The following is a 25,296-nucleotide window of genomic DNA, read 5'->3' on the forward strand; positions in this document are numbered from 1 at the left end:
GTCACACCTGACTACAAGGGAGGCTGAGAAACACCATCCAGCTGTGTGTACAAAGGGAGGAATGTGCTCTGGTGGACAGCTAATGGTTCCTGAACTAATAGATGAGGAAAACACTCAACGGGATTAACTAGCTTGTCAAAACCAGTCGGTCACAACCAAGTGATAAAGCCAGGACGGTAGCTAAACCTCCTGATGACTCTGTCTGGTGCCTTAAAAAGGACTGCCCCACCCTGACCTGAGCAGCCCTCCTCTCGCTTGGACTCCAGTCTTTTTTCTGGCCTCGCCACTTGCTCTCCCCACTGCAGCCTATTCTCTACCTGGCAGGGGACCCCAGGAGAGCCCAGTCCAGACCTCACTAGGATGACAGAAATGCAGCTCATCCCCCCATGTTCTTGTTGTCCGTCCCTGGGCACGCAGGTTTGGAGAAGGCATCTGAGGGGCAGAGCAGCATGGCCTGCACCTAAGCCCAGGTGTGACTGTGCATCGTGGTCCCGAGCAAGAGATGACAAAGGCTAGCTTCCAGGCCATACTTTTATTTTGACAGAAGCAGCAGCCCCACAGCCACAGGATGCGTGTTCAAGCAGGCACAGTGTCTGCAGCTGCAAGAGCCTCATAGGGGAGACTCATGCCTTTCTCTTTGGTCCCCACGACCAAAGAAAAAAAAGTAAAAATCACACACCACACAACGCCACACCCATCCCCACCCCTCTCTTCTCTGTCAGTTAACAGTCAACAATTCATCCTTCAAAAGAAACGGGATTTTACATTAAACCTCAAGCAACCAAGAAACCAGGGCCCTGGAGGGGAGAGGCTCACTGTTCCTTTCTACACTCACTGCCCCGTGGCACCAAGTTTAACTCTGCCCAAAGCCACCACATGGATGGACAATGACAGAGCTGGCTACAAGAAAAGCTAGAATGCGGCTCAGCATGCTTGGGAGACGGCCTCTTTCAGGCAAGATGTCTCAGGGGCCAAACATCAACCTGGTGGGATTCCAAAAACCTTCCCTTTGAAGCCCTGGGTTCTGCCTAAGGTCTGTGAAGGGCTGGACTGGGGTTATAGGACTCAGGGTGACACAGGATGCTGGCATCTCTGGCCACCAGTGGCTTTGCGATGGGGCCTCCACTGGTGAAATGATGATACTTTAGCTGCTGGATTAACCTCTCAGGTCAACCATTCATCCACAGAAGTGGAGTCATCAGTTGACACCGAGTGGGGAAGCCCGGGGCCCACTCAGAGCTCAGGCCACAACATGCGGCTTTGCAGACTAGAGAATGAAGGCTACTTTCTTCTGCCTCGCCCAGAGGCCAATGGGTAAGGGTGGCTCCTTTGCCTCCTGAGTGCCACAGCCAGACCTCACAGGACCACATGAAGACACGGCAGTGTGCCAAGGCCTGGATAGGAAGGTCCTTCAGTAAAAGTGTGACAAGATCTCAAGAGGATACTGGCCCTGGAAGGGACAAGACAGAAGCCAGCTGAAGATGAGCCGTTCTGAAAATGAGATGGGAACTGGCCCTGGGGCTGAAGGAAGGACCTTAAATGACGGACAATCCCTAAGGGTCACCTGCCTCATTTATTCTTCCTCTGACTTTCAACACAAATAAGGGTTGGTCCTCATGGGTTTTGCAACCATGGTATCGAAGACAGAAAGGCTCTAGGGAGGTCTTATCTGTTCCAATGTGACAGATGAGGAAACTGCAGCTCGGAGGGACAAATGATTTGCCCACGGTTGCACAGCTCGTTGACGGTAGAGCAGGGACTGAAAGCCAGGCCCCCTGACTCCATCATCATGGCCGTGACTGGCTCAGCTCACAGATCTGGCTTCCCTTTAATAGGTCCTTCCCACATTCTGGGTTTCCAGCTGGGCCAGCAGTTCTCAAAGTGGAGCTGCGTAAACAAACAGGCTTTGATAACAAGGCAGAAGGACCTAGGAAGGTCCCTTCCCTCTGAACGGAAACTGAGCTAACTTTCTCTGAGCTTAGGATTTGTAAGGCACTGAAATTAACTACAGCTGGGGCGGGAGAAAGAAAAAGGGGATTGATGATTGGAGAAATCCAGTTGATGGTCTTTTCTTTCAGCCCCACAGCGAGACTCCTCACAGAAACACAATGATGGCGGACTCCACTTTCCCACCTGTTGCAGTCCACCTGCCCTGATGCCACAGAGCAGCGTGGACCTGCCCCCACCATGCCTAAGTGGGGTCTGCGTACAAGAGGAGGCCTAGGGGGTTGGTGAGCCATGGAGAATGAGCCTGGTGCTCTGGATCCAGTCAGAACCAAGGCCCTTTTCCCCACCTGGGCATACTGGGCTGGGCCGGGCCGGACAGGATCCCAGATGTCTTCTCCAGGAACACAGTCCTCTGAGTGAACTTGGTGACGGCTGAGGTGGACCCACAGGCTTGAGCATGCAGGAGAAAGGGATAGGACATCACCAAGGATGGCAGAGAGAACTTTGGAATCGAACCTGGCTTTGGCACGGCACATCTCGGGCCTGCCCACCCTATGTGTTGCCCTCCTGAGACCCCAGGGGTGGAGAGTAGTCTTCCTTCTCCCCACGAGGAGCTCTTCTGACTGACTCAGGCAATGGCAGTACAACTCCAGGGCGTCCCCTTCATCATTCCAGCCAAACCTGTGCCCAGGGGACCTAACCCAGGTGGCCTTTTTGGACTCAGCTGCTGAATCCAAAGCACTTTAGTCAGAATGACACTGAATGGGAAGCACTAATAACAGCTCCTGCTCACACAGCCCCTTCCATGTGACAGGTGCATGACTTTGAGGACAACCTGCAGGTAGGTATTACTGCCCCTTCAACAGATGAAGAGGCTGGGACACAGAGGGATTAAGTGACTCACCCAGAGTTACACAGCTAATGAGTGGCTAATCTTGAGCCTGGATTCAGGTGTGCCTGATTCCAGATCCCATGTCCTTGCCACCTGATTGGGCTGCCCCTAGAAGCCAGTAGGAAGTGGTCAGGGCTCTCTGGATGGGATTTCTGCAGGGGATTCTTTCTGAAAATGTGGATCTGGGAAAGCAGCCAAGCTGGAGTAAAGGGAAGACGCCGGTCCCTGCCACGTGTCTGTCTCTCCAGGTGGCCCCCCTCAGTGCCTCGCGGCCTTGCAGATCTTGTCGTACACCTCAGGGAAGGCGTCTTGGCAACCGAGCTGCTTGCGCAACTTGTGGTACAAGGAGCCGTCAAACATCTCCCAGAATTCCTCCCGGTTCATGTAGCAGTCGGCATAGAGCATCTGGAATCTGCAGAGGGAGAGAAGCGGGTGAGGGCACGGGTTGATGGCATCCAGAAGGGTGGGAGATAAGAGGCACGTGGGAGAAGCCACAACTCCCCTGGCACCCTGAGACACCTGCTCACCCATGCACGCTCCGGACGAACTTCTCCAACTGCCTCATGCAGGATCTGGCTTCAAAGTGCTTCACCCGCGGCTCTCCATATGCCCCGATGTCGACGTACAGCTCTGCCTCGTCTCCCTTGGGGTGCACCAGGCCTGGCTGGCTGGGCAGGATGAACGGACACAGCCAGATGGGGTAGACCTGAGGAGGCCAGGGAGGAGGGTATTGGTGCTTTTTCTCCAGCAGATGACAGTTGCATGGCTGTAGCCCGCCCCCTCCAGTCCTGCCTAAGACTCCCGACTCCCCCACATGAGGCGACCCACCCGAGCGGTCCACAGAGGCTCATCTCCAGGCCATCGCTGAGATAGGCTGAGGCCCCTATAGGCTGGGATGAGCCCCGCATTTTGTAGTTGGGGAAGGTGAGGCCCAGAGGGCAGGCCTGCCAAAGTGGGGCATGTGGCTTAGATAAGACTGGGGATTCGGTGGGACCCCGCCCGGCCCCTGGCTCACGTGGATGTCGTTGTGGAAGGTGAGCAGGGCCTGCCGCAGGCACTTCATGGGCACCAGCATGTCCTGCACCACGTGGTGCTGCTCGTACAGTTTGCGCAGGGTCTCGCCCTGGGTCAGCTTCAGGAGGGAGATCTTGGGAGGCACCATCCAACCAAAGAGGTAGCGGAAGATGGGGTTGTTGCCAAAGGGAATGATATCCTGCAAGATGGAGGCGGGGGTGGAGAGCAGGGTTGAGGGTCCACGTGCATGGATCAGGGCCAGGTCCTTGTTCTGTGCTCCATGTAAGTACTCCATGTACAATCTCCTCACGTGGTGGGGCGTGAGAGCACTTAGGACTTGATCAAGTAGGTGTGGGTTTGATTGTCAGCTCTGACATTTACCAGCTGTGATGACCTTGGGCTAGTTATTTAACTTCTCTGAGCTTAGTTTCCTTATCTGTGAAAAGGGACTTGTGAGGCTAATAAGACATCAAATGGAAGACACTCTGCCCAGTTTCTGGAGCAAAACGATAAGGCTGCTATCATCCCTGTTCTAATAATTGAGGTCAGGGTGGCTGGCACAGAGCAGGCATTCCATAAATGTCTGAAAAATGAATGCTGTTGAATGAGAAGAGCAATACCCAGAGAGCTTAAGTAATTTCCTTCAGGTTACACAGCAGGGAGGGTGAAGCCTGGCTCAGGTTCCATAAGGAGTCCGCTGACTGGCACTTCCCTTGCTCACAGCCTGACGCTTGCCTGCCTTTCCAGCTTAGGGCTGCTGGCCACCCTGCTGAGCAGAAGCAGCCCTTCCTCTTCCACAATGCTGACTGCCAGGAGGGATGAGCCACCTCACACAGTGCTGCTGCTTTCCAGTGATGCCCTCTGCTCCCTGCCAGCCCCTCCAGGGCTCCCATAGCTGGTGATCCTGCCGACCCTAGAGAAGACTTTGGCCCCCTGGCTAGCAATGTTCCTCAATGCTGCAAGTCCTGCCATCTTCCTAAGAGCCTCAGTGCCCGGGGGAATCCCTTGAAGCCATGGATGCTCCATTCTTTAAACAGTCACAAGGCACCTGTGAGGTTAGGTACCAGGTTCTATGCTGGGCACTGGTGCTACCTGTGGCAATGGAGACATAGGCCCTGTCCTTATGATACTTGTTCCCTCAGGTATGGAAGGAACAGGCCACTGGATTGTGGTGTGGATGAGCTGAGACAAATGGAGACAGAAGCAGCTCATCAAAGAAGCCACACATGCCAAGCACTGAAGGCATGTGAGTCTTCTGCACCCCCTCAAATTATCAGACCATTCTATAAGGTCAGGGACCTATCTGCTTCCTTCTCTGTTGAATCCCTGCGGCTCACCAATGCCTGTACACTGCAAAGGCTCAATAAATTATATATATCTTTTATTGTTTCCTGGGAAGCTTTAAAAAAGCAGATATCCCATTGGACAAAGGTTAAAAAGGCCTCCTTTCACACCCTGACTCTTCCCAAGAGCAACCGCTAGTGTGAATTCACTTGTGTGCACTGCTGGGCTGCAGGGGCCACTAGGGACCCAGCCAGGCCAGGACCCCCATTCATAGAAGCAGAGCCTATGGCAACAGCCCCCCAAGAAGACCAATGACCAAGGGCCCAGCATCTGCTCTTACCTGTGCTAACTGCCTACAGGACTAGCCACCTTCACCAAAAACAAGAGGACTCCTCTCTTGGGATGCCATCTTCTGGTTTTTCTCTCCCAGCTGCTGGGTTCCTTGGTGGGTTTGCCCTCCCCTAACCTATAGGCCCCCCCAGGCTCTTGCACCTTTCTTTTATCCACCCTCACTCTTCTACTCCCCTGGCTTTAAATAACATTCATCTGTTACTGACACCCACATTTATTTTTATAGCCTCAACCTCTGCTGAATCTGAGGTCCTGACCCACATACAGGCTGCCTGCAGGTGTCCCATCCAGGTGTCAGGAGGCATCTCAAACTGACACGCCCCAGACTAAGCTTCTGATTGCCCTTCCAGAGCCCCCCTGCTTCTTCCCGTGGCAGCCAAGGGCACCTCTGTCCACCCAGTTATTAGGCCCCTAACCTTGGACTCATACCCACTGCCGATCTGTCTGGAAAGCCTGTCAACTGGCTTGTCTCTTACAGTACATCTCAGGCCCAACACTTCTTTCCAAAGCTGTCACCTGGTCAGCAGAAATCTTTCCTTTCCTCTTCTTCTTTTGTCCACCTGCTATGCCATCAAGCTGTTTAAAAGTCATTCTTTAAAACAAAATCAGGTCATTGTCACTTCCCTGTTCAGATCCCCCACTGACTTCCTGCCACACTCACAACAGCCATGGGTCCAGCCTCTGGCTGCCATTTGACCTCATTCTGCACCAAGGCTCTAGCCCTGCGGCCTTCGTGCTGTTTTCCAAACATTCTGCCTGGACTGCACAGCTACATGCAAAACAATGGAGGTCGACTCCTACCTCACACAGCATAGAGAAGTTGACTCAAAATGTGCAGCAACCTAAACAGAAGAGCTAAAACCTTAAATAAAGCATTTATGGAAAAACGGGCAAATTGTGATCTTGCGTTTGGCAATAGATTCTTAAACACGACACTAAAAGCATAAACAACAAAGGGGGAAATAGATAAACTGGATTTTGTCTGAATTAAAAACTATTGAGTACCAAAGGGCATGACCAAGGAAGCGAAAGAACAACATACAGAATGGGAGAAAATACTTGCAAATCACATATGAAGAACATATGACGTACTCTTAGAACTCAATAACAACCAGTCCAGTTAAAAATGGACATAGGATCTAAATAGACACTTTTGCAAAAAAAGATATACAAATGCTCAAGAAGCACACAAAATGATGCTCAACATGGTTAGTCAATAAGCAAATGCAAATTAAAACCAAGAGATAAACATTTCACATTGAATAGGATGGCTGTAATTAGACTAATACTTTAAAAATCATGCTGGGTATGGTAGCGCATGCCTGTAATCCCAGAGACTTGGGAGGCTGAGGCAGGAGGATCACAAGTTTGAGACCAATCTCAGCAAGTTATCCAAGACCCTGTCTCAAAATAAAAAATAAAAAGGACTGGGGATGTGGCTCAGTAGTTAAGTGCCTCTGGATTTAATCCCTGGTACCAAACAAAAAAAACAAACAACCCCCCCCCCCCCACCACCACACCAAAACAACCAATCAGACATAACAGGGAGGGAGGAAGTGCTGAGGAATGATAGTGGCCAAATTATATTGTGCATGTGAAAATATGTAATAAGAAATCCCATCATTACACGCAACTATAATGTACCAATAAAAATTGTGGAAAAATGAAACAAAATAAACTGCAATAAGTAAATAATAATAAACAAACAAATAAATAAATAGCTATCTATCTCAGAAGTAAGTGTTGGTGAGAAGGCAGAAAAATCAGAACACTCATATGTTGCTAGTGGGAATGGTAAATGGTGTGGCCATTGTGGAAAACAGGTAGCTCCTTAATTAACCAGACAGAATTACCATAAAATCCAGCAAATCCACTCCTGGATCTATGTACACATCCCTCCAAAGAACCAAAAACTGGCCCTTGAACAAACACTCATGCACGAATGCTTACGACAGCACTGCTGTAAGAGGGCTGAAACCCAAATGTCCACCAACAGGTACATGGAAAAAACCAATGTGGGACATCTATTGAATGGAACATGATTCAGCCACAAAGAGAAATACTGATACCTGACAGCATTCTGCTAAGTGAAAGAAGCAAGTCCCAAAGGCACATACTGTATGTCCATTTTTATGAAATTTCTAGAATAGATCAATCCACAGGGATAGAGAGCAAATTGTGGTTGCCACAGGCTGGGGGAAGGCAGGATAGAGAGGCACTGCTTAATGGGCACCAGGCTTCCTTGTGGAACGAGGAAAGCGTTTTGGAGCCAGAGGGGTGGAGGTTCCCCTCCTCTGTGTACCTGACACGGTGAATTTTCCGTTGGTCCACCTTAGCTGTTTCAGCTGTTCCCCTGCCTGGGCACTCTCCAGGAGGTTCTGCGTGGTCTGCCCTCCTCACTTCAGTTCCTGCTCATCTCCTAAAGGCCTTTTCTGACCCCATTTAAAATGTCCCTGCTTTCCATCTGCCCACTCCTCCCTACATAAAGCACAAATTCTTGCTCACCTTTCAAGGCCAAGGCCAAGTTTGACTGCCCCCTTCCACTTCCTCCTCTTGTTCTCCAGCCCTGTACTAAGCCAGAATCCATTGGTTCGATGAGGCTAACTGCTTCTCAAAGATAGAGCAGGCTTCTATTCCCCAAAACACCAGCCCAGAGACCCACTGCCAGACCCTTGAAGGAAGTTTGCTGCTCTCACTGCAGGGATCACAACTATTGCAGCTTAAGGTGTTTGTCCCTCAGGACAAGGCGTCAGTGTAGCTACCGTGCTAACCATCCTGGTTCCTGCTGCTGGCCAGGTGGACCCAGGGCTGTGCAAAGCCAAGCCTCACCTGGAGCTCCCAGAAGATGCTGCGTGTGTGGCGGTGGTAATAGTGTCTCAGGGGAATGTACTCCAGGCCCTCTCGGTTTGTCTTCAGGTAGTTCTCCACATGCTTGAAAAACCACGGCTTGTAGTAATTACCAATGCTATTCAGCTGAAATGACAGAGGCCATTGTGATCAGCATGTAGACAAATGCCAAATGCCACCAGGGAGTGACAGCGATACGGGCTGCCGTTTGGCACTCCTGGCCCTTTCAAAGCTGTCATGTTGATCGCTGCCTTTGAGACTTGAAAACCAGGTGAGGTTGGGCATTACCAGTGTCTGCCACCAAGAGAGCTCTGTGCAGGTGGGCTCCTTCCTGCCCTCACTAGGCCAGCATGGGGCACCCATCTCATTGCAACCACTGCCCACAGTTCTAATTGACCATGGCACCTCCCTGCTGCCCCTGGACCAAACTCCACCATCCTCTGAGCACAGTACTTCCTCAGACATCCTCATCCCCTGGAGAAGCTCAGCAGTACGAACCAGCACACTCTGTGGTCTGCAACATGCAATTCTTACAGTGAGCCATCTTCTGCAGTTACAGATGGTTCAGGACTCACTGTGCTGTGCACCCTGAGATGAATCAGCTTCTCCACACCTCAGCTCCCTCATCATTCTGGGCAGATGCTCTTGGGGATTGGTGGGGGTGGAGGGGCATCCTGGACAGAGCACAGGCTCTGGGGCTGGGTGGCTGGGGCCAGATATTGTTCAGTCATCCCCCAGCTATGTGACTCTGGACAGGTCACTCTATGAGCCTATTTCTTCATATGTAAAAATGACAAAAATACGTATTTGGGGAGGAGTTCTTTGTGCCTTATAGATAATATACACATATACTCTCACACACACACATGCACACACATGCATGCAGTTGTTATAAAAATAACAACCATCCTTTACATACTGTTCCAATTTGCTTTTTCCATTTACAACCTACTTGGCCGCTTCTGTGCAGGCTACTTAGCCTCTCTGAGCCTCACTTTCTGAACAGGCAAGATGGAGACACTGCTGCCCCCTGGGGTGGTTGGGAGGCTAAAAGAGAGAACAGAGGATGTGCCAAGCCTGGTGCCTGGCCTGCAGCAGGGCTCACCCTTAGTTCTGGCCCCATACAGGGTAGAATCCATTTGCTTGATGAGGCTCACCACTCCTCCAGGACAGAGCAGGTCTTTGTTCCTCAAAGTATGGCCCAGTGGCTCATTCCTGGCAATGTAGCAACTTGGACCACGCCAAGCAGGGTCCAGCCACACTGGCAGTGGCACCTACTTCATACTGAAGTTGAGACTTGGGGTACCTGGCTACCGGGTTCCTGGTGTCTAGACACCTCAGGCACCTTATGTGCCAGAGAAGCTTAGGAGACAATAAAGAAGCTAGATAGTGTGTCTCTCCAGGAGTGCGTGTCAACTGGGGAGGCCAGGTGGCAGCACCAGCCTCACTTCATTGCTTCATTAATTACAATCATGAAAAAACTGGAAGCAACTTAAATTTCCCACTACAGGACAGTGGCATTAAATGACAGGCACTCACTCGGTGCAGTGTTCTGCAGAAATCAACTAAGGTGGTGTGACTCACTGTTTCAAGGGCAACGCTTACCATGCCCAGTGAGATGAATTTGAAGAGGTGATCACAGATGAAGACAAGACTGGAAAACTCTGTAAAGAGATGTCCAACCTCACGAGTAACCCAAGAACTGCCAAATAAAAAGACCTACTATTTTTAGCCTTATCAGATTGGCAAAAATGAAAGAGTAACACTATCATCACTAGTGCTGGCAAAAATGTAGGGGAAAAGAAATTCTGCTACCCCACTGCCACCAGCAGACATCGAAGTGACTTTTCTGGAGGGCTGTGTGGTCCTATTTATCAGTATTTAATGTGCTCAAAGCCTTAGATTAGGAATTCCACGTATTTGACTCAACTCTACAAAAATGTCTTATTGAAAGGCCAAGGACAGATGTGAGAGAATCTTATATCTTCAGTGCCATCTTACTTGTAGGAGCAAAACAACTTACGCAACATAAATGCTCATCAGTAAACGATGAGTCAGGCTATTTCTAAACAGCAATGGATGCTAAGGAATGAAATCAGAGCACACTCACGTGTGCACACACATACACACAGAAAATGGGTCTGGAAGAATGCACACCAAACCCCCGAGTGGTTACCCTGGGGGTAAAGAGATACCCTTTAACTTTTCTCTTATATATTTCAATATCATCTATCACTTTTATAATTTAACAAGTTAAACTCTATGCATAGAGAAAGACAGGAAATAAATAAACTCTGACATAGAGTTTCTATGTCTATTGTCTTCTACCTGAAGTGGCAGCTGGCTGTGGGTCACATTTACAGATGAAGTCTTTTTTTTTTTCTTTTTTTTTCCTTTTACTTATTTCCACCTTCCAAGTCTCTTTAGGAAGGACAATTCAATTCCTTTCTTTTTTTTTTTGGTTTTGGTTTTGGTATCAGGGATTGAACCCAGGGTTGCTTAACCACTGAGCTACAATCCCTTTTTATATTTTATTTAGAGACGGGGTCTTGCTGGGTTGCTTATGGGCTTCACCAAGTTGCTGAGGCTGGCTTTGAACTCATGATCCTCCTGCCTCCACCTCCCAAGCTGCTGGGATTACAGGCATACACCGCCTCGCCCAGCTTGGGAGGGACAAAATCCTTTCTAAATGGAGAAAAAATGGCTACTAAAAAATGACATGGTGTAAGTTGAAGGAGTGTGGATCTGGACTCTAAGGCATCAGATCTTGGCTTTGTCACCCTGTGGAAATTTACATCACCTCTTGGAGCTTTGGTCTCCCCCACGGTCTATAAAATGGGGCTGCTGTGAGAAGCAAAGATCACACCTACCAAGAGGGGCCCACAACCCTGGCAGGTGGCAGGAGCAGAAAAGACGGAGGCTTTCATCACTGCCTAAGCCACCTCAGGAGGTTGAGCCCAGGTGGGGTGACCCAGGGAGCAGGCTCAAAGAGGCCCGGCCCAGGCCCCCAGGCCGTCTTCTCCCCCGGGTCTTGGTCTGGGGGCAGAGGATGCCCTGGCCTACCTTGCTGGGTTCTGCTTCATCTGTCATGACCCCTGTCATGATGACAGCCTCATCCAGGGAGTAGAGCAGCCCTTCCACGAAGTGGTTCTCCGGCTGCTGGGACTCGTGGGTGAATTTTTCACAGATGGCCTCCAGGCCCCGCACTGGCTCAAACCGAAGCTTGACATACTTCTTGGCAGGGATGATGCGGATCTCGGCAGCCACCAGGAAGCCCAGGGTCCCGCAGGACCAGGGCACAGCGTAGAACAGGTCCGAGTTTTCAGACTAGGAGACAGAATTGACACACGATGAGAACTTGAACCCTGGACCCCACATCGTGGCATGCAGCCACTGGGAGGACCTGGGGCTGGGGCTGCATTCCTGACCTGTCACTATCTCATATACATCTGAAGAGGAACTTCATAAACTGTACCCAGCTTTCCCTTTCAAATTCCACATGATACTTAACCCAACGCTGCTCTCTACAGTAGGGCTGTTCACTGGGACTGCATCGTCCTCTTCCATTGAGTGAGGAAAGCCCCTGAGCCGTAGGACACCCAGGAAGAAGGCTGTGACAAGAAGTGTTCAGATCCCAAACAGGGACTAAGAGGCAGGGGGCCCAAGCCAGGCTAAAAAAGAGCTGAACCTTAAATAAGAGTCAAGGTAGCCGAGCGACAGGACACTGCCTCTCTTCTCAGCTGGTATGAAAAGTTACCCTGCCTTCCTGTGTCCACTAGATTGGGAGATCCTCCTTCACCCTGATACACACACGCAAAGCCCGTGGGGGGGCATTGCCTCTTTCGATAGCAAGAAAAGTGAGCCTCCAAGGGGTGGCCTACCTTGCCCAAGGCTTCCCCAAAAGCCAGATGCAGAGCTGCTATGCTCAGGCCAGGCTCCCTAACTCTGGGTCCAACATTCTTCCTGCAGGATCTCATCTGGTCCCGTCAATCTGTTTCTTAATTCACAAATTTCTTGCTTTGACATTTGTCTCAGAGACAAACCGCTGGCCCTTCCTCTGGCCATTCTAACTCAGACTCTTTGATTCTAAAACAGCTCCTTTTGCAAAAGTCCCGCCCTGGTTGCCATTACCAACAGACTAGCGCTGTGGATGCTCTCCTAGACTGGAACACCCTAGGTGGCGGACATGGGGGAGGCAGTGGAATAGGGAAGCCAGGGCAGGGACACTCGGTAATGGGCCAGGAGAAGACTCTGGAACTGCAGAAATGGACCAGCCCCCGATCTGGGCTGCTAGCTGATTGCACCATTCTGATCGTGGCAGCAGAAACTGGACACTCATTGCGTGCCTGTCTCAATGCTAGGAGCTTTGAACACACCACCTACTTATCCTCCTAACTGTGCATCTGAAGCCTAGCCTCAGAAGAGAGGCCAATCCGTAGCATCTGTCTCCTTTCTCTGCTGGTAACAAGTAGGCCAAAAGTGGGGGCCCAGGCAAGTGTTCAGGAAAACACGCCGAAACTGATGGAGGTGCACCTGTCCAAGACCAGAGCTCCAAGCAGGCTGCGAGTGCCTGACTCTGTTCTGTGAGGCCAACAGCTCTGGTGGCTCTCTGAAATATCCCCTTCAAAAGGATCAGAATGTCCTTTCTATCCCAGGGGCTCTGGCCTATGCCAGGACAGATCTGAGGTTATTTAAAGCTTCAATTCTGTCTCATTCCTTAGATAAAATTCTTCAAATGTTTGAGTCCCACAGCCCCTCTAATTGCTTTTAATTACCTCAAAACATCTGACATAGAATTTTAATGCACAGGCCTGACTTCCTTCAGAGAGGCAATCTGGAATGATCCATGGAAGCCTCATTATCTAGGTTTGAGCCCCAACTGTGTAGGATTTACTGTCTGTGTGATGTAGGGCCAGCTTATTAACCTCTCTGTGCATTACTGTTCTATCCATAAAAATGCAGATAATACTAGAACTCACCTTATAGACTGCTGAAGGATTAAATGCCTTTATATATATATATATATATATATATATATATATATATATATATATATATATATATGTATATGTATATATAAAGCATTCGCAAGAGTGCTTAAACACATATAAGGGGCTATATAAATTTCTGTTATTATTATTTGAAATGATAAATCAGGGAGCTACTTCCCTGACCCCAGGATCCCTAATGACCAGAGCAGGCTGGTGTAGATGTCCCCAACTCACTGGCGTGCATCGTACAAAGCTGCCATCGGCCAGGACCAGTTCGTAGGCGGTGCAGATGTGTTGGAACAGGCCATACTTGTGGGATGATGACTCGATGCCTGTGCCCATGATCAAGCCCCCTGCAGAGACACAAGCGTTAGCCAGAGAGAACAGCGAGCTGCAGGTCAGGGCAGAGATGGGGACGCTGACCTAGGGGAGACTTCCCATCTCTGCCATTTTAGATGGACTTAGATGGGAGCTTGATGGCTTGCCCCCGACCAGAGGAGGGATGGGCAGATCCCTCCAGGATGCTCACGACCTGACCTCCAGTCCCTCTCCACCTGGACACGTTCATTTTAAGAGGGACTTTATGGAAAGGGCTGTTGCTAGGTGGGCAGGAAGCCATGACTCATGGGAATGGTTCGAGGAATGGAAGGTGCTTCCCCTGGACAAGAATAGGCTCTAGGGGCCATAAATGCTGTGCAAAGGAAAGAGGGATTAGACTGACTGTGTGTTCCACAGGTCGAACTGGAGCAAGGAGCACAAGTCACAGGGAAGCAGATTCAACCTAGAAATTTAGAAGTGCTGTCTGTTAACCTGAGTTGCTCAGAAATTGGGTGGTGGATAGGGAGAGCCCTGTCATTGGCTTTAGGCAAGTAAAAGACAGGGTGCTTATATGTCACTGACAGAAGAGTGGCCATTCCTGGACCAAATGGAAGGTGGCCAAGGACCCTTGGCTCGGATCCTGAGATTGTCAGACTCCTCTTGCCCCTGAACATGGACTACTTACCCACTGTAAGATCATCAAGCTCAGGCAACACAGGCAGGGTCCAGCCAATGGAGGTCAGTAGGGCAGTCACTTGACCCATGGACACCAAGGGCTCTACACGGACAATCTGTAGACACAAGAAAAGCATCCTGGGTCTCAAGAAGGTGGCCAGCCCTGTCGAGGGCTCTTGCATGTGAAAGTGTCATCCCAAACCTTCCTGAAAACACTCAACGTATGGATTCCTATGCAGTTGTTACAGGTGATCTCTGGCGTTAGGCTAACCAGGGTTGGATTGCATCCTTTCAGATATTTTCCAATGAATGCTTTCTTAATTTTTTTCAAGATAACAGGAAAAACATTCATTTGGAAGATACAACAAAAGTGAAAAAGAAAACAAAAATAATCTGTCCTAGCTCTTCAGAGTTATCAGTGTTAATGATGGAGTGATTTACCTGTTTTTTTTTTCATATATGCCTATATATTGCTATTTTGTACACACACCCTGCTGTCTTGCCTGTTAAAAAGTTAGCACAGTACTGTGACTTATCATTAAATATCCTTGGAAAACATGCTTTTAATGAACATGTTAATATACTGTCATGTGAACTTCTCTGCTTCTAGCTGAGATGGAGCAACAGAGAACAGATTTACACTGCTGTTTGGGGGGAAAAAAAGCATGAAAAAATATATAAAACAAGTTTTCGACATGGTGGACACAGGCCCTGAGACTTAGTGATCCCTGAGACAGGAAGCAAACATGGCTAGCTCTGCGCATGCCCCAGCTGTCTGGAGTTAGGCAGTGTGGGGAAGGGAACCTAGGTGGAGCCCAGTGCACTGAGCTGTGGAGGTGGAGGTGAGAGACCTGGAAGACCAAGGGGAAAGTGTTCGCAGGACAGAGTACTAGGAGGAATGCGTTGCAGAGAGAGCACCTTGAAGAACTGCAAAGGGTGCCGCTGGCTATCAACTGAGTAGGACTGGTGCATTCAGGCAGACAGGACCTGAGGCTGGGGCGAGGCAGGGAACAACCATCAGAAAAGGTAACAGGTAAAGACAGCTCACATGGGGCAGGAAACGGTATCTGTTCCCAGAAGCCAGCCTGGGGAACCTCATGATTCCCAGGGACTTGGACAGAAGACTCAGAATGTTCTTGCCTCAGCAATGGGGAACAATGAACCCCAGGTTAAATGCTGCTGTGGTCCCACCCAACAAAATCAAGACCCAGTGGGATCAAACTGTTTCCAAGTAACTCAGCTGCCTCCTAGAACTAAGCTTAAGACTTACAGGACTACAACACCTAGCACCCAATGAAGTAAAACATCAGAATGTCTTAATGTCAAATCCACTTGACATTTACTAGGCATGCAAAGAGGCGGGAAAATTCCAGCCATAGGGAAGAGAAAAATCACTCAAGCAAAACAGACCCAGAACTGAAACGTGTGTTAGAATTAGCAATCAGGAATACCAAAACAATTATTCTAACTGTATTTTCTATATTCAAATACTTTAGTAGGAAACATTCCAAAGATATCAGAAAGACCCCAATCAAACTTCTAGAAATGAAAATCACAATGTTTGGAATGAAATACACACTGAATGGGACTAATAGCAAATTAGATATTACAGAATAAAAGATTAATAAACTTATTATACAGAAACGATCCAAAATGAAACAAAGAGAAAAACATTTTAAAAAATGAACAGTTCATCAATGAGCTGTACTGTGGAACTTGAAGCAGCTTAATATACATGTGATCATCTCCAAAGGAGAGAAGGAGGAGACAGAAAAAAAATATTTGAAGAAATAGTGGCCATCAAGCTTCTAGATTTGATGAAAAATAATAAATTCCAAACCTAGGAATTATGAAGAAAACTATACAAAGGAACATCATCGTAAAATTGCTAAAAGCCAGTAATTAAGAAAAAAAATCTTAAAAGCAGGCAGATGTAAAAATAAACACAGGAGACACAGTGAAGCAAAGATGAGGGTAACAGATTTCTTGCCAGAAACAATGCAACTAAAAAGACAGTGGAGTATCTTCTTTATGGCACTGAAAGAAAACACCTGTCAACCAAGGGAAATAAATGGTATGTGTACACACACACACACACACACACACACACACACATCATGGCTGACAAGTATACAATGGAACATAGAGATGGCAAGTACAAGGACAAATACGAAAGGTTCTTCCTGCAGCCCCAGCAACTTAGCAAGGTCCTAAGCAACTCAGCGAGACCATGTCTCTAAAAATATAAAAAAGGGGTAGGGACGTGGCTTGGTGGTTAAGTGCCCCTGGGTTCAATCCCTGATACCAAAAAAAAAAAAAAATTCTTTAATAGATAAATTGACATTTAAAATAATAATATAGTGTGGGGTTTATAACATGTAAAAATATGACAGCAATAGTACAAAAAGATAGAAGGAAAGAAGTGGAAGTCGATTATTGTAAGATGATTATGTACTACATGTGAAATAAGGTAACTGCACTTGAAAGTGGACCCGGGTAAGTAAAATGTGTATCATATACCTTAAGATAGCGGCTAACATAGCAAAACAGAGTGAATAGCTAATGTCAATAAAGGAACTAAGACAGGATCTTAAAATTTTTTCAATAATCCAAAAGAAGATGGGAGATTAAAAAAAGAAACAGAGAATAAAAAATATATGGGATAGATAGAAAATAAATAACAAGATGTCAGATTTAAACATCATATCAATCACATCAAATGTAAATGGTCTTACCACCCCCAGTTAAAAGGCAGAGGTTGTCAGATTCAATAAAAAAGCAAGACCCAGGGGCTGGGGTTATAGCTCAGTGCTAGAGCACTTCCTAGCACATGTGAGGCCCTGGGTTCGATTCTCAGCACCGCATATAAATAAATGAATAAAATAAAAGTCCAGCAACATCTAAAAATATATTTTAAAAAATACATCATTTCTTTTTTTAAAAAATAAATGACAGCGGACTGCATTACAATTCTTATTACATGTATACAGCACAATTTTTCATATCTCTGGTTGTATATAAAGTATGTTGACACCAATTTGTGTCTTTATACATATACTTTGGATGATGATGTCTACCACATTCCACCATCCTTGCTAATCCCCTGCCCCCTCCCTTTCCCTCCCACTCCTCTGCCCTATCTAGAATTCATCTATTCCTCCCATGCTCTCCTCCCTACCCACTATGAGTCAGCTTCCTTATATCAAAGAAAACATTCAGCATTTGTTTTTTTGGGATTGGCTAACTTCACTTAGCATTATCTTCTCCAATGCCATCCATTTACCTGCAAATGCCATGTTTATATTCTCTTTTATTGTTGAGTAATATTCCATTGTGTATATAGGCCACATTTTTTAATCCATTCATCCACTGAAGGGCATCTAGGTTGGCTCCACAGTGTAGCTATTGTGAATTGTGCTGCTATAAACATTGATGTGGCTGTGTTCCTGTAGTATGCTGTTTTTAAGTCTTTTGGATATAAACCGAGGAGAGGGATAGCTGGGTCAAATGGTGATTCCATTCCCAGATTTCTAAGGAATTTCTATACTGCTTTCCAAATTGGATGCACCAATTTGCAGTCCCACCAGAAATGTATGAGTGTACATTTTCTCCCATATCCTTGCCAACACTTATTAAATAAATCAATAAAATAAAGGTGCAGCAACAACTAAAAAAAAGATATTTAAAAAATACATCATTTCTTAAAAAAAAAAAAAAAAAAAAATCAAGGCCCAGGGCTGGGGTTGTGGCTCAGTGGGGGAGCTCTTGCCTAGCATGCATGAGGTGCTCGGTTTGATCCCCAGCACCACATATAAATGAAGAAATAAAGGTATTGTGATCACCCACAACTAAAATATATATATATATATATATATATATATATATATATATATATATATATATACATACATACATACATATATATATATGTATTAAAAAAAAAAGCAAGACCCAACAACATGTTGCCTACAAGAGGAAATACCCTTTAAAGATAAGAGACATTAGTCAAATGAAAACTGGGGTGGTTTGTTTTTTTAATATCAAAGTAGATTTCAGAACAAAGAATATAGAAGGGTTATAAAAGTTAATTTCATAATGAAAAAGGGATTGATTAATCAAAGACCCCAAAAATATTAAATATGCTTATACTTAATAACAGAACGTCCAAATACATGAAGCAGAAATTGATAGAACTATAAGAGAAATAAGTATACAGTTAAAGGTAGAGATTTCAATATCCCCTCTCAATAAATGATAGAATAAATAAAACTTGTTAAGTTCATAGAAGACTTGAATAAAACTACTAAGCAACATGACCTAATGGACATTCATAGAACATGCCATCCCCAAATATCAGAATATATTAAAAAAAATAAGTATGAAACATTTACCCAGATAGAGCATATTCTGGGCTATAAAGGTAATCTCAGGGCTGGGGGTGAAGCACGGTGGTAGAACATTTGCCAAGCATGCATGAAGCCCCAGTTTCCATCTCTAGCAATGTAGAAAAAAAAGTTAAGTCTCAATAAATTGAAAGCATTCTAATCTGAAAGTGTTTCTGACAACTGAATTAAATCAGATATCAGAAATATAAAGATCTCTGGAATATTTCCAAGTATTTGGAAACTAAGTAACATACTCGTATAACCCAGGGATCAAAGCACACGTCAAAAGAAAAATCAAAGTATTCTGAACTAAATGAAAAGAAGATATACTGCGATTTGTGTGCTGTCTCTAAAACAGTGCTTAGGAAAAAATTCATAGCATTAAACATCCCTATTAGATAAAAACAAAGGTCTAATGTATGATTTATGCCGTAACCTTAAAGTATTACAAAAAGGGTCTGAAGATGTAGTTCAGTGGTAAAATCGAGTGCTTTGCATGTCCTGCTTTAATCCCTAGCACTGCAAAAAGGAGAATAAAATTAAAAATAATAATAATAAGGAAAGAAAGGCAATAACAAAGATCACAGCAAGATCTCTATTTCTCAATGAATTAGAGAAAAATCAATGAAATCAAAAGCTAGTTTTTTGAGAAGCTCAATAAAATTGACTAGCCTTAGCCAGACTGATCAGGAAGAAAGGAGAGGACTCAAAAATTACCAATATCAAGAATGAAGGATGTCGCCGGGCATGGTAGCGCATGCCTGGAATCCCAGTGGCTTGGGAGGCTGAGGCAGGAGGATGATGAGTTCAAAGCCAGCCTCAACAACTTAGTGAGGCCCTAAGAAACTTAGTGAAACCTTGTCTCTAAATAAAATATAAAAAAGGGCTGCAGATGTGGCTCAGTGGTTAAGAGCCCCTGGGTTCAATCCCCGGTTAAAAAGAAAGAATGATGTGACAATAGCTAAGATTCTATAGATTTCAAAAGGACAATCTGGGAATATTACAAACAAGTCTGTCAATATATCATACAATTTTGTGAAATGAATTAATGCCTTTGAGAACAAATTACCAAAGCTCCCTTAACAAGAAACAAAGAGAAGAGCCATATCTATTAAAGAAATTGAACTGGTAGTTAAAATGTTGCTCACAACTCCAGGCCCAGACAGCTTCACTTAAATCAGATATCAGAAATATAAAGATTTCTGGAACATTTCCAAGGATTTGGAAACTAAGTAACATACTTGTATAACCCAGGGATCAAAGCACACTTCAAAAGAAAAATCAAAATAATAATAATCATTAAATCTCTGAACTAAATGAAAAGAAGATATCCTGCTATTTGTGTGCTGGTTTCTATAAAACATAGGAGAAAACCTTTGTGACATTGGATTAGGCAAAGATTTCTTAAATAAGGCACCAAAAGCATGATCTAGAAAAGAAGAAACTAATGAGCTAGATTTTTATCAAAATTAAAAACTTTTTGAAAGACAAGCCACAGACTGGGAGAAAATATTTGCAAATTGTTGGTTTATAGAATATATAAGAAAAGAAATAACGTGATTTTTAAAAATTGGCGAAAAGTCTGAACAGGCCTCACACCAAAGATATACAAATGGGGCGGGGGATGTGGCTCAAGCGGTAGCGCGCTCACTTGGCATGCGTGCGGCCCAGGTTCGATCCTCAGCACCACATAACAAAGATGTTGTGTCTGCCGAAAACTAAAAAATAAATATTAAAATTTTCTCTCTCTCTCTCTAAAAAAAAAAGATACAAATGGCAAACATGCACATGAAAAGACTCCCATTATTAATACAAACTAAAGCCACAATGAGATATTAGTACACATCTATTAGAATGGCTAAGATTAAGACTAACCATACTGTGCTCTGATGGTACACAGCAATGGGAACATTCACGCTACTGTTGGGAATGCAAAATGCTACAACCCCTTTGGAAAACAATTTGGCGATTTCTTTAAAAATTAAACATATAGAGCCTGGCACAGTGGTGCACACCTGTCATCCCAGCAACTAGAGAGGCTGAGGCAGGAGAATTGCAAGTTTGAGGCCAGCCTGGGCAACTTAATTATGTGAAAAACTAAATGGGAGTGTAGCTCCATGGTAGAGTGCCCATGGGTCCAGTCCCTAGTACCGAAAAAAAGAAAAACATAACGATAAAGAAAGTTAAATATCATAAGCTTCAGCCACTCAACTCCTAGGTATTTGTCCAGGAGGAAGTCTTTATGTGCCTATAAAGAGATTGCTCACTCAAGTTCCTAGTCATTTTATTTGTAATAGTCCCAACCTGGAAATAGCCCATGTGTCATCAACAGCTGAATGGATGAACAAACTGTATATTCACAAAATGGAATATTACAACAGTAAAACAGAACATATTACTGATTTATGCTTTCACCCAAATGAATCTCGAAATAATCATTAAAGCAGCCAAACCTTTCTCCCCCAAAGAGTATATATTATATGTTTCCAATGATATCAAACTCTAAATATGAACTAATTTATAGGGAGAGAAAGCAGACCATGATTTGCCTAAGGATATGGGAGAAGAGGCAGGGAGTTTAAGCCAGGTTTCAAGAAGTAGAATTACTGGTGGGCCAAAGAGTAAGCCTATTCCTAAGACTGTTATAAATGAGTGAGTCTCAAGGAAGCTCATAACAAGGTCCCCTCCTTCCAACACCTTTGTAGCCCATTTTTTTTTACCAGCACATACCAGGTAGGGGTAAACGAATGCTCTTTTGTCTCATCTTTACTCATATTTCCCCATCCTTGATTTTCTGTAGAAATGAAGACAATCAAAGGACGCCCCCACCCCCTTGAGTTCTGAGTTTGCCTTTCTGTGGAATGGGGCTGACCAGTCCCCAAGCTGGGAGGCTTGGGAGAACAGCAATGGTAGACAGAGCTTTTCTTGATGACCATGGGCCTTGGCCCTGTCCACTCTGGGATGCTCTTGGCTAAAACCATCATCTTATGAGTCTGTCCCCGCTCCCAGAGCTAGGCACCCACAGTGCATTCTCACCTGCTTCTTGGTGTCCACCTCCAGGATGTCCATCAGATTGATCATGATGTTTTTGTGTGTCTTCTTGTACTTCCCAACGCGCAGCGAGACAGTGAGCCAGCCGGGGCGCCCAGTGCACATGAACGTCTTGCTTCCCTGCTCCTTCCATTCTCGCACCTGCAAGGTGGGACAGAAGCTGAGCTAGTCCCACCAGGGATTCCCAGAGAGCCGCAGCCTTGTTTCAGGGAGGGAGCTGGCAAAGTTGCCTCCATTCAGGAATTGATTAAGACAGTAAAAGGCCTGCTGGCCCCACCCTTTGGCATCTCCCTGGTTGGCAAGGCTGACAGAAAAAGCTGATTTATTGCTACACCACAAGGTAGAATGAAGACAGAGAGAATACATACTCAGGGTGTTTTGAAAATACTAACTGGAAAGTTCAGGAAAGGTTTCGCAATGGTAATTAGTGCAATTACAACAATGATCACCATTTACCGTGTACCCCCACCATGCTACGTAACTGTTGTATGCAGTCTTTCACAACAATTCCAGGTGGTTGGGATGACTCCCTTTTGCATATGAGGAAACTCAGAGGCAATAAAACTTTCCCAAGGTCACACACGAAATAACTGGCAGGGCTTGGATTTGTAGCCAGGACTGTCTGACAACATGTCTAGGAGCATAGCTGGGCTTGTGATGATAGTCACAGATCAGCTAACACTTTTGAGGCCTATTCTGCACATGCCCTGTTTTCAACATTCACCCAGGTGAACTCATGACCATTCTGATAGGAACAAAAGGGGAGGAAAAGACCAGAAAGCCAATGGAAGGGACAGCTTTGGTAAAGCCTTGACTATAAGTGACCAGCGTACAAAATAGGAAATGAATGACCCTGATGATGACAAGCCTTCAGGAACAGAGGAGGAGGCATCTGCTCTTGCTGAGAAGGAAAGAGCAGGGGAGGTGGATAGCTCTTGTTCTGACTGGCAAACATTGAGCCCTTGGTCAAGCTGGAGGGTAGGCCAGCCTCTACCGAAGGGTAGAAGGGTTGAATAGGATTCTAATGGGAGGTGACCAACATTTTGGGCAGGGAAGCAATGCTGAGAAAAACACTCTTCAAACTACACAGGACAAAGGTTAGGGGTAGGTCCTTGGAAAAGGGTAACTGGTCAGGCAGTTATTTACAACAACCAGATTTATAGGATGGAATGGAAACGATGGGAAAGAAAACAGACCAAGGGCTCAGGCTCTGAATTCAAGCTAACCAGGATGAGCTTGTCATCCTGGGCACGTAACTCAGGTTGAACCTCCATTTTTTTTCCATTAGTAAAACAGGTATAAGACCTATGAGGGTTGCTGTGAGAATTATAAATAAGGGACATTAATAGCACAGGGGAGTGGGACATGGCAGGTCCAGGGCAAGAGACTGGTTTAGCTGAGCCCTTGTTTTCAGTCCACAGTGCATCCTTCTGTTGAGTTTGAGTTCATAAGCACTCCCCAAGCTGCCTTGGAGTCTGGCCCCAGAGGCCAGAGGTGAGTCAGATAACAGTCCTTGCCTTCCAGGAGCTCACCATCTGATGGGGTAGATCAGCAGGTAAATCAAGAATCCAAACTCTAGGAAAGAGCTGGGGAAAAGAATGCACCTGGAGGGAGGGCAGGCAGAGCTCTTGTGCTGCGACTGCTCAGGAAAAACACTTCCAAAACATTGCATTCTCTCCCACCAGGCCTAAGGTCTCTGCATCTTCACCCTCTTGCCTGCAGCACCCAGCGTGGAACAGACAGAATATAAAGGCTGCTGCACCTGCTACGAGGGTGACAGCAGGAAACAGAAGCTCTCTGCAACCTGATGCCAGTAAGAGAGGAACATAAGAAGGGTCAGAGGGGACCAAGAAACTGCCCAGGCCAGAATTCCAAGTCAGCCCTGAATGTGAAGAAGGTGGTTCCACTGGAGCTGCAGCAAGGTCCCAGCAGGGTGCTGGGAGTATAGGAGTATGTCCAGTTACTGGGAAATGGACTGCTTAGGTCAAAGAGTGAACCCTGGGTCACCAGAGGATGTGAAGCTCTTCACTAGGGCCTTTTTGCTTTAGTTTTCTACTCTAAATGCGTCAAACTACCTTGTTGCTACAAGATAAACTTTAACCTCTAACCTGGCATCAAGGACCCTCTCCAAGGTAGCTCCAAACTGACTGTCCAACCTTATTCTGTCAGCACTTTTCTTTCCCTGCCTTTGCTCACACCAGTTTCTCCACCTAACATAACTTCCCGAATAATTTCCCTTCCTTCCCAGCCCCACCTCCCGGAAGCCTTTCCTCCTCTGAAATGCTTGGGCCTGGTAAGAGTTACCTGACTGTTGCGCACCTTCCCCTCATCTGAGTGTTCTTTATATCCGTCCAGGTACCGCACATACCTTGCACCTAGTGGGCACCCAATAAACATCGGGGCAATGTTTTGTTGCCCCCAAACCTTTCCTTATTCTCTTCCCTCTCCAGAAAGCCCTCATCACAGGTCTGCTTCATCCAATTCATCCCCCCTCCCCCGCTCCAGCTCCTCCTCCGCCAGATCTAGGGTGCCTCCTGCACCGTTCTAGCCTTCGCAGCCTCACGGGCCGCTATCCCCGAAGCCCGTGGTGCTGGGCCCTGGTCAGGCCGGCGTCGCTCACCTGCTTTTGGATGTCCCGCACGCGCTGCTCGTGCAGGCGCGGCGCGCTGCTGAGCTTGAATACCACCCAGGCGCGCACGGAGTAGTAGATGTCGAAAATGAGCGAGAGCGGTAGGAGGAAGAGGCACACGAACACCCAGCGCTGGTGGATGAGCACGAACTCCAGCCCCTTCACGCGCACCCACAGCAGGAAGAGCAGCGCGCACACGGCCAGCGACACAGCGGGCTCCATGGTGCAGCGGAGCGCCGCGCGGGGAGCGTGCGGGCTCGCGCCGCCTGTCACCGCCACCCGCTCAGCGCCTGGCCGGCTCAGCGCCGGCCGCCACCGCCCCGGGAGCCGGTAGGCCGCCCGCGGCCTCGTGATTGGCTTAGATATCCAAGGTTCGGTGGGCCGAGACCCGGGAGGCGACCAATGGTGAACCGCGCCGGGGATCGGACCAGGGACCCGCTTCTATGATTGGCTGAGGGAGTCGGACCGCTCCACCCTCTTCCCGCCGACGCGCGAGGAGGGGTTGACCCGGGCCCGGGACGCTGGTGGGGTCGGCTGCGTTTAGTCGCGCAGAGGGCGGCGGGGACTCTGGTTTCTCGGCCTTGGGGTCTGCAGAGCCTTCCCTCCATTTCCCCTTAGGTGGCGCCTCCTGGAGACGCGCGTCGAGCGGTCACGCGTTGGGTTGCCTCCCGAGAGTGGGAGGCGCACCAGGCCACGAGTCAGGCACCCCGCCACCCCACAGCTTCTTGGCAGGTCGTGTCACTCTGGGCGAGCTAGGCCAGCAGGGGCACCTTTTCATTTTTCGAAGTGCTTTCTCCATACATTCATTTGAACTACCCAGCAGTACTAGGCGATGAGTAGTTTGTGAGCCCCGTTTTTTACGCGGGGACCCAGCAGGTAGAGGGTGAAGACCCCGACATGAACTCCAAAGCA

General features: G+C 47.0%; 1 protein-coding gene across 2 annotated transcripts; it reads right to left on the minus strand.

Annotated features, from left to right (window-relative positions):
* Positions 1-517: 517 nt before the first annotated feature.
* Positions 518-24,707, minus strand: Dhcr24 (24-dehydrocholesterol reductase). Of its 2 annotated transcripts, XR_003584038.2 has the most exons (10): positions 24,376-24,707; positions 21,741-21,896; positions 14,330-14,435; positions 13,561-13,679; positions 11,399-11,662; positions 8,318-8,461; positions 3,855-4,052; positions 3,367-3,545; positions 2,852-3,251; positions 518-2,397 (listed from the first exon to the last, which is right to left on the minus strand). XR_003584038.2 is itself a non-coding variant. In XM_027944964.2 (9 exons), exons 1-9 carry the CDS (start codon positions 24,604-24,606, stop codon positions 3,098-3,100), a joined length of 1,551 nt encoding a protein of 516 aa, XP_027800765.1. In that variant the 5' UTR covers positions 24,607-24,707; the 3' UTR covers positions 518-3,097. The 2 variants fall into 2 exon arrangements, 1 of the variants encoding a protein (XP_027800765.1); XM_027944964.2 differs by having other exon boundaries at positions 518-3,251.
* Between the last annotated feature and the right edge of the window lie 589 nt (positions 24,708-25,296).

This window comes from Marmota flaviventris, chromosome 10, assembly GCF_047511675.1.
Source record: "Marmota flaviventris isolate mMarFla1 chromosome 10, mMarFla1.hap1, whole genome shotgun sequence".
In the NCBI taxonomy this organism is placed as follows: Eukaryota; Metazoa; Chordata; class Mammalia; order Rodentia; family Sciuridae; genus Marmota; species Marmota flaviventris.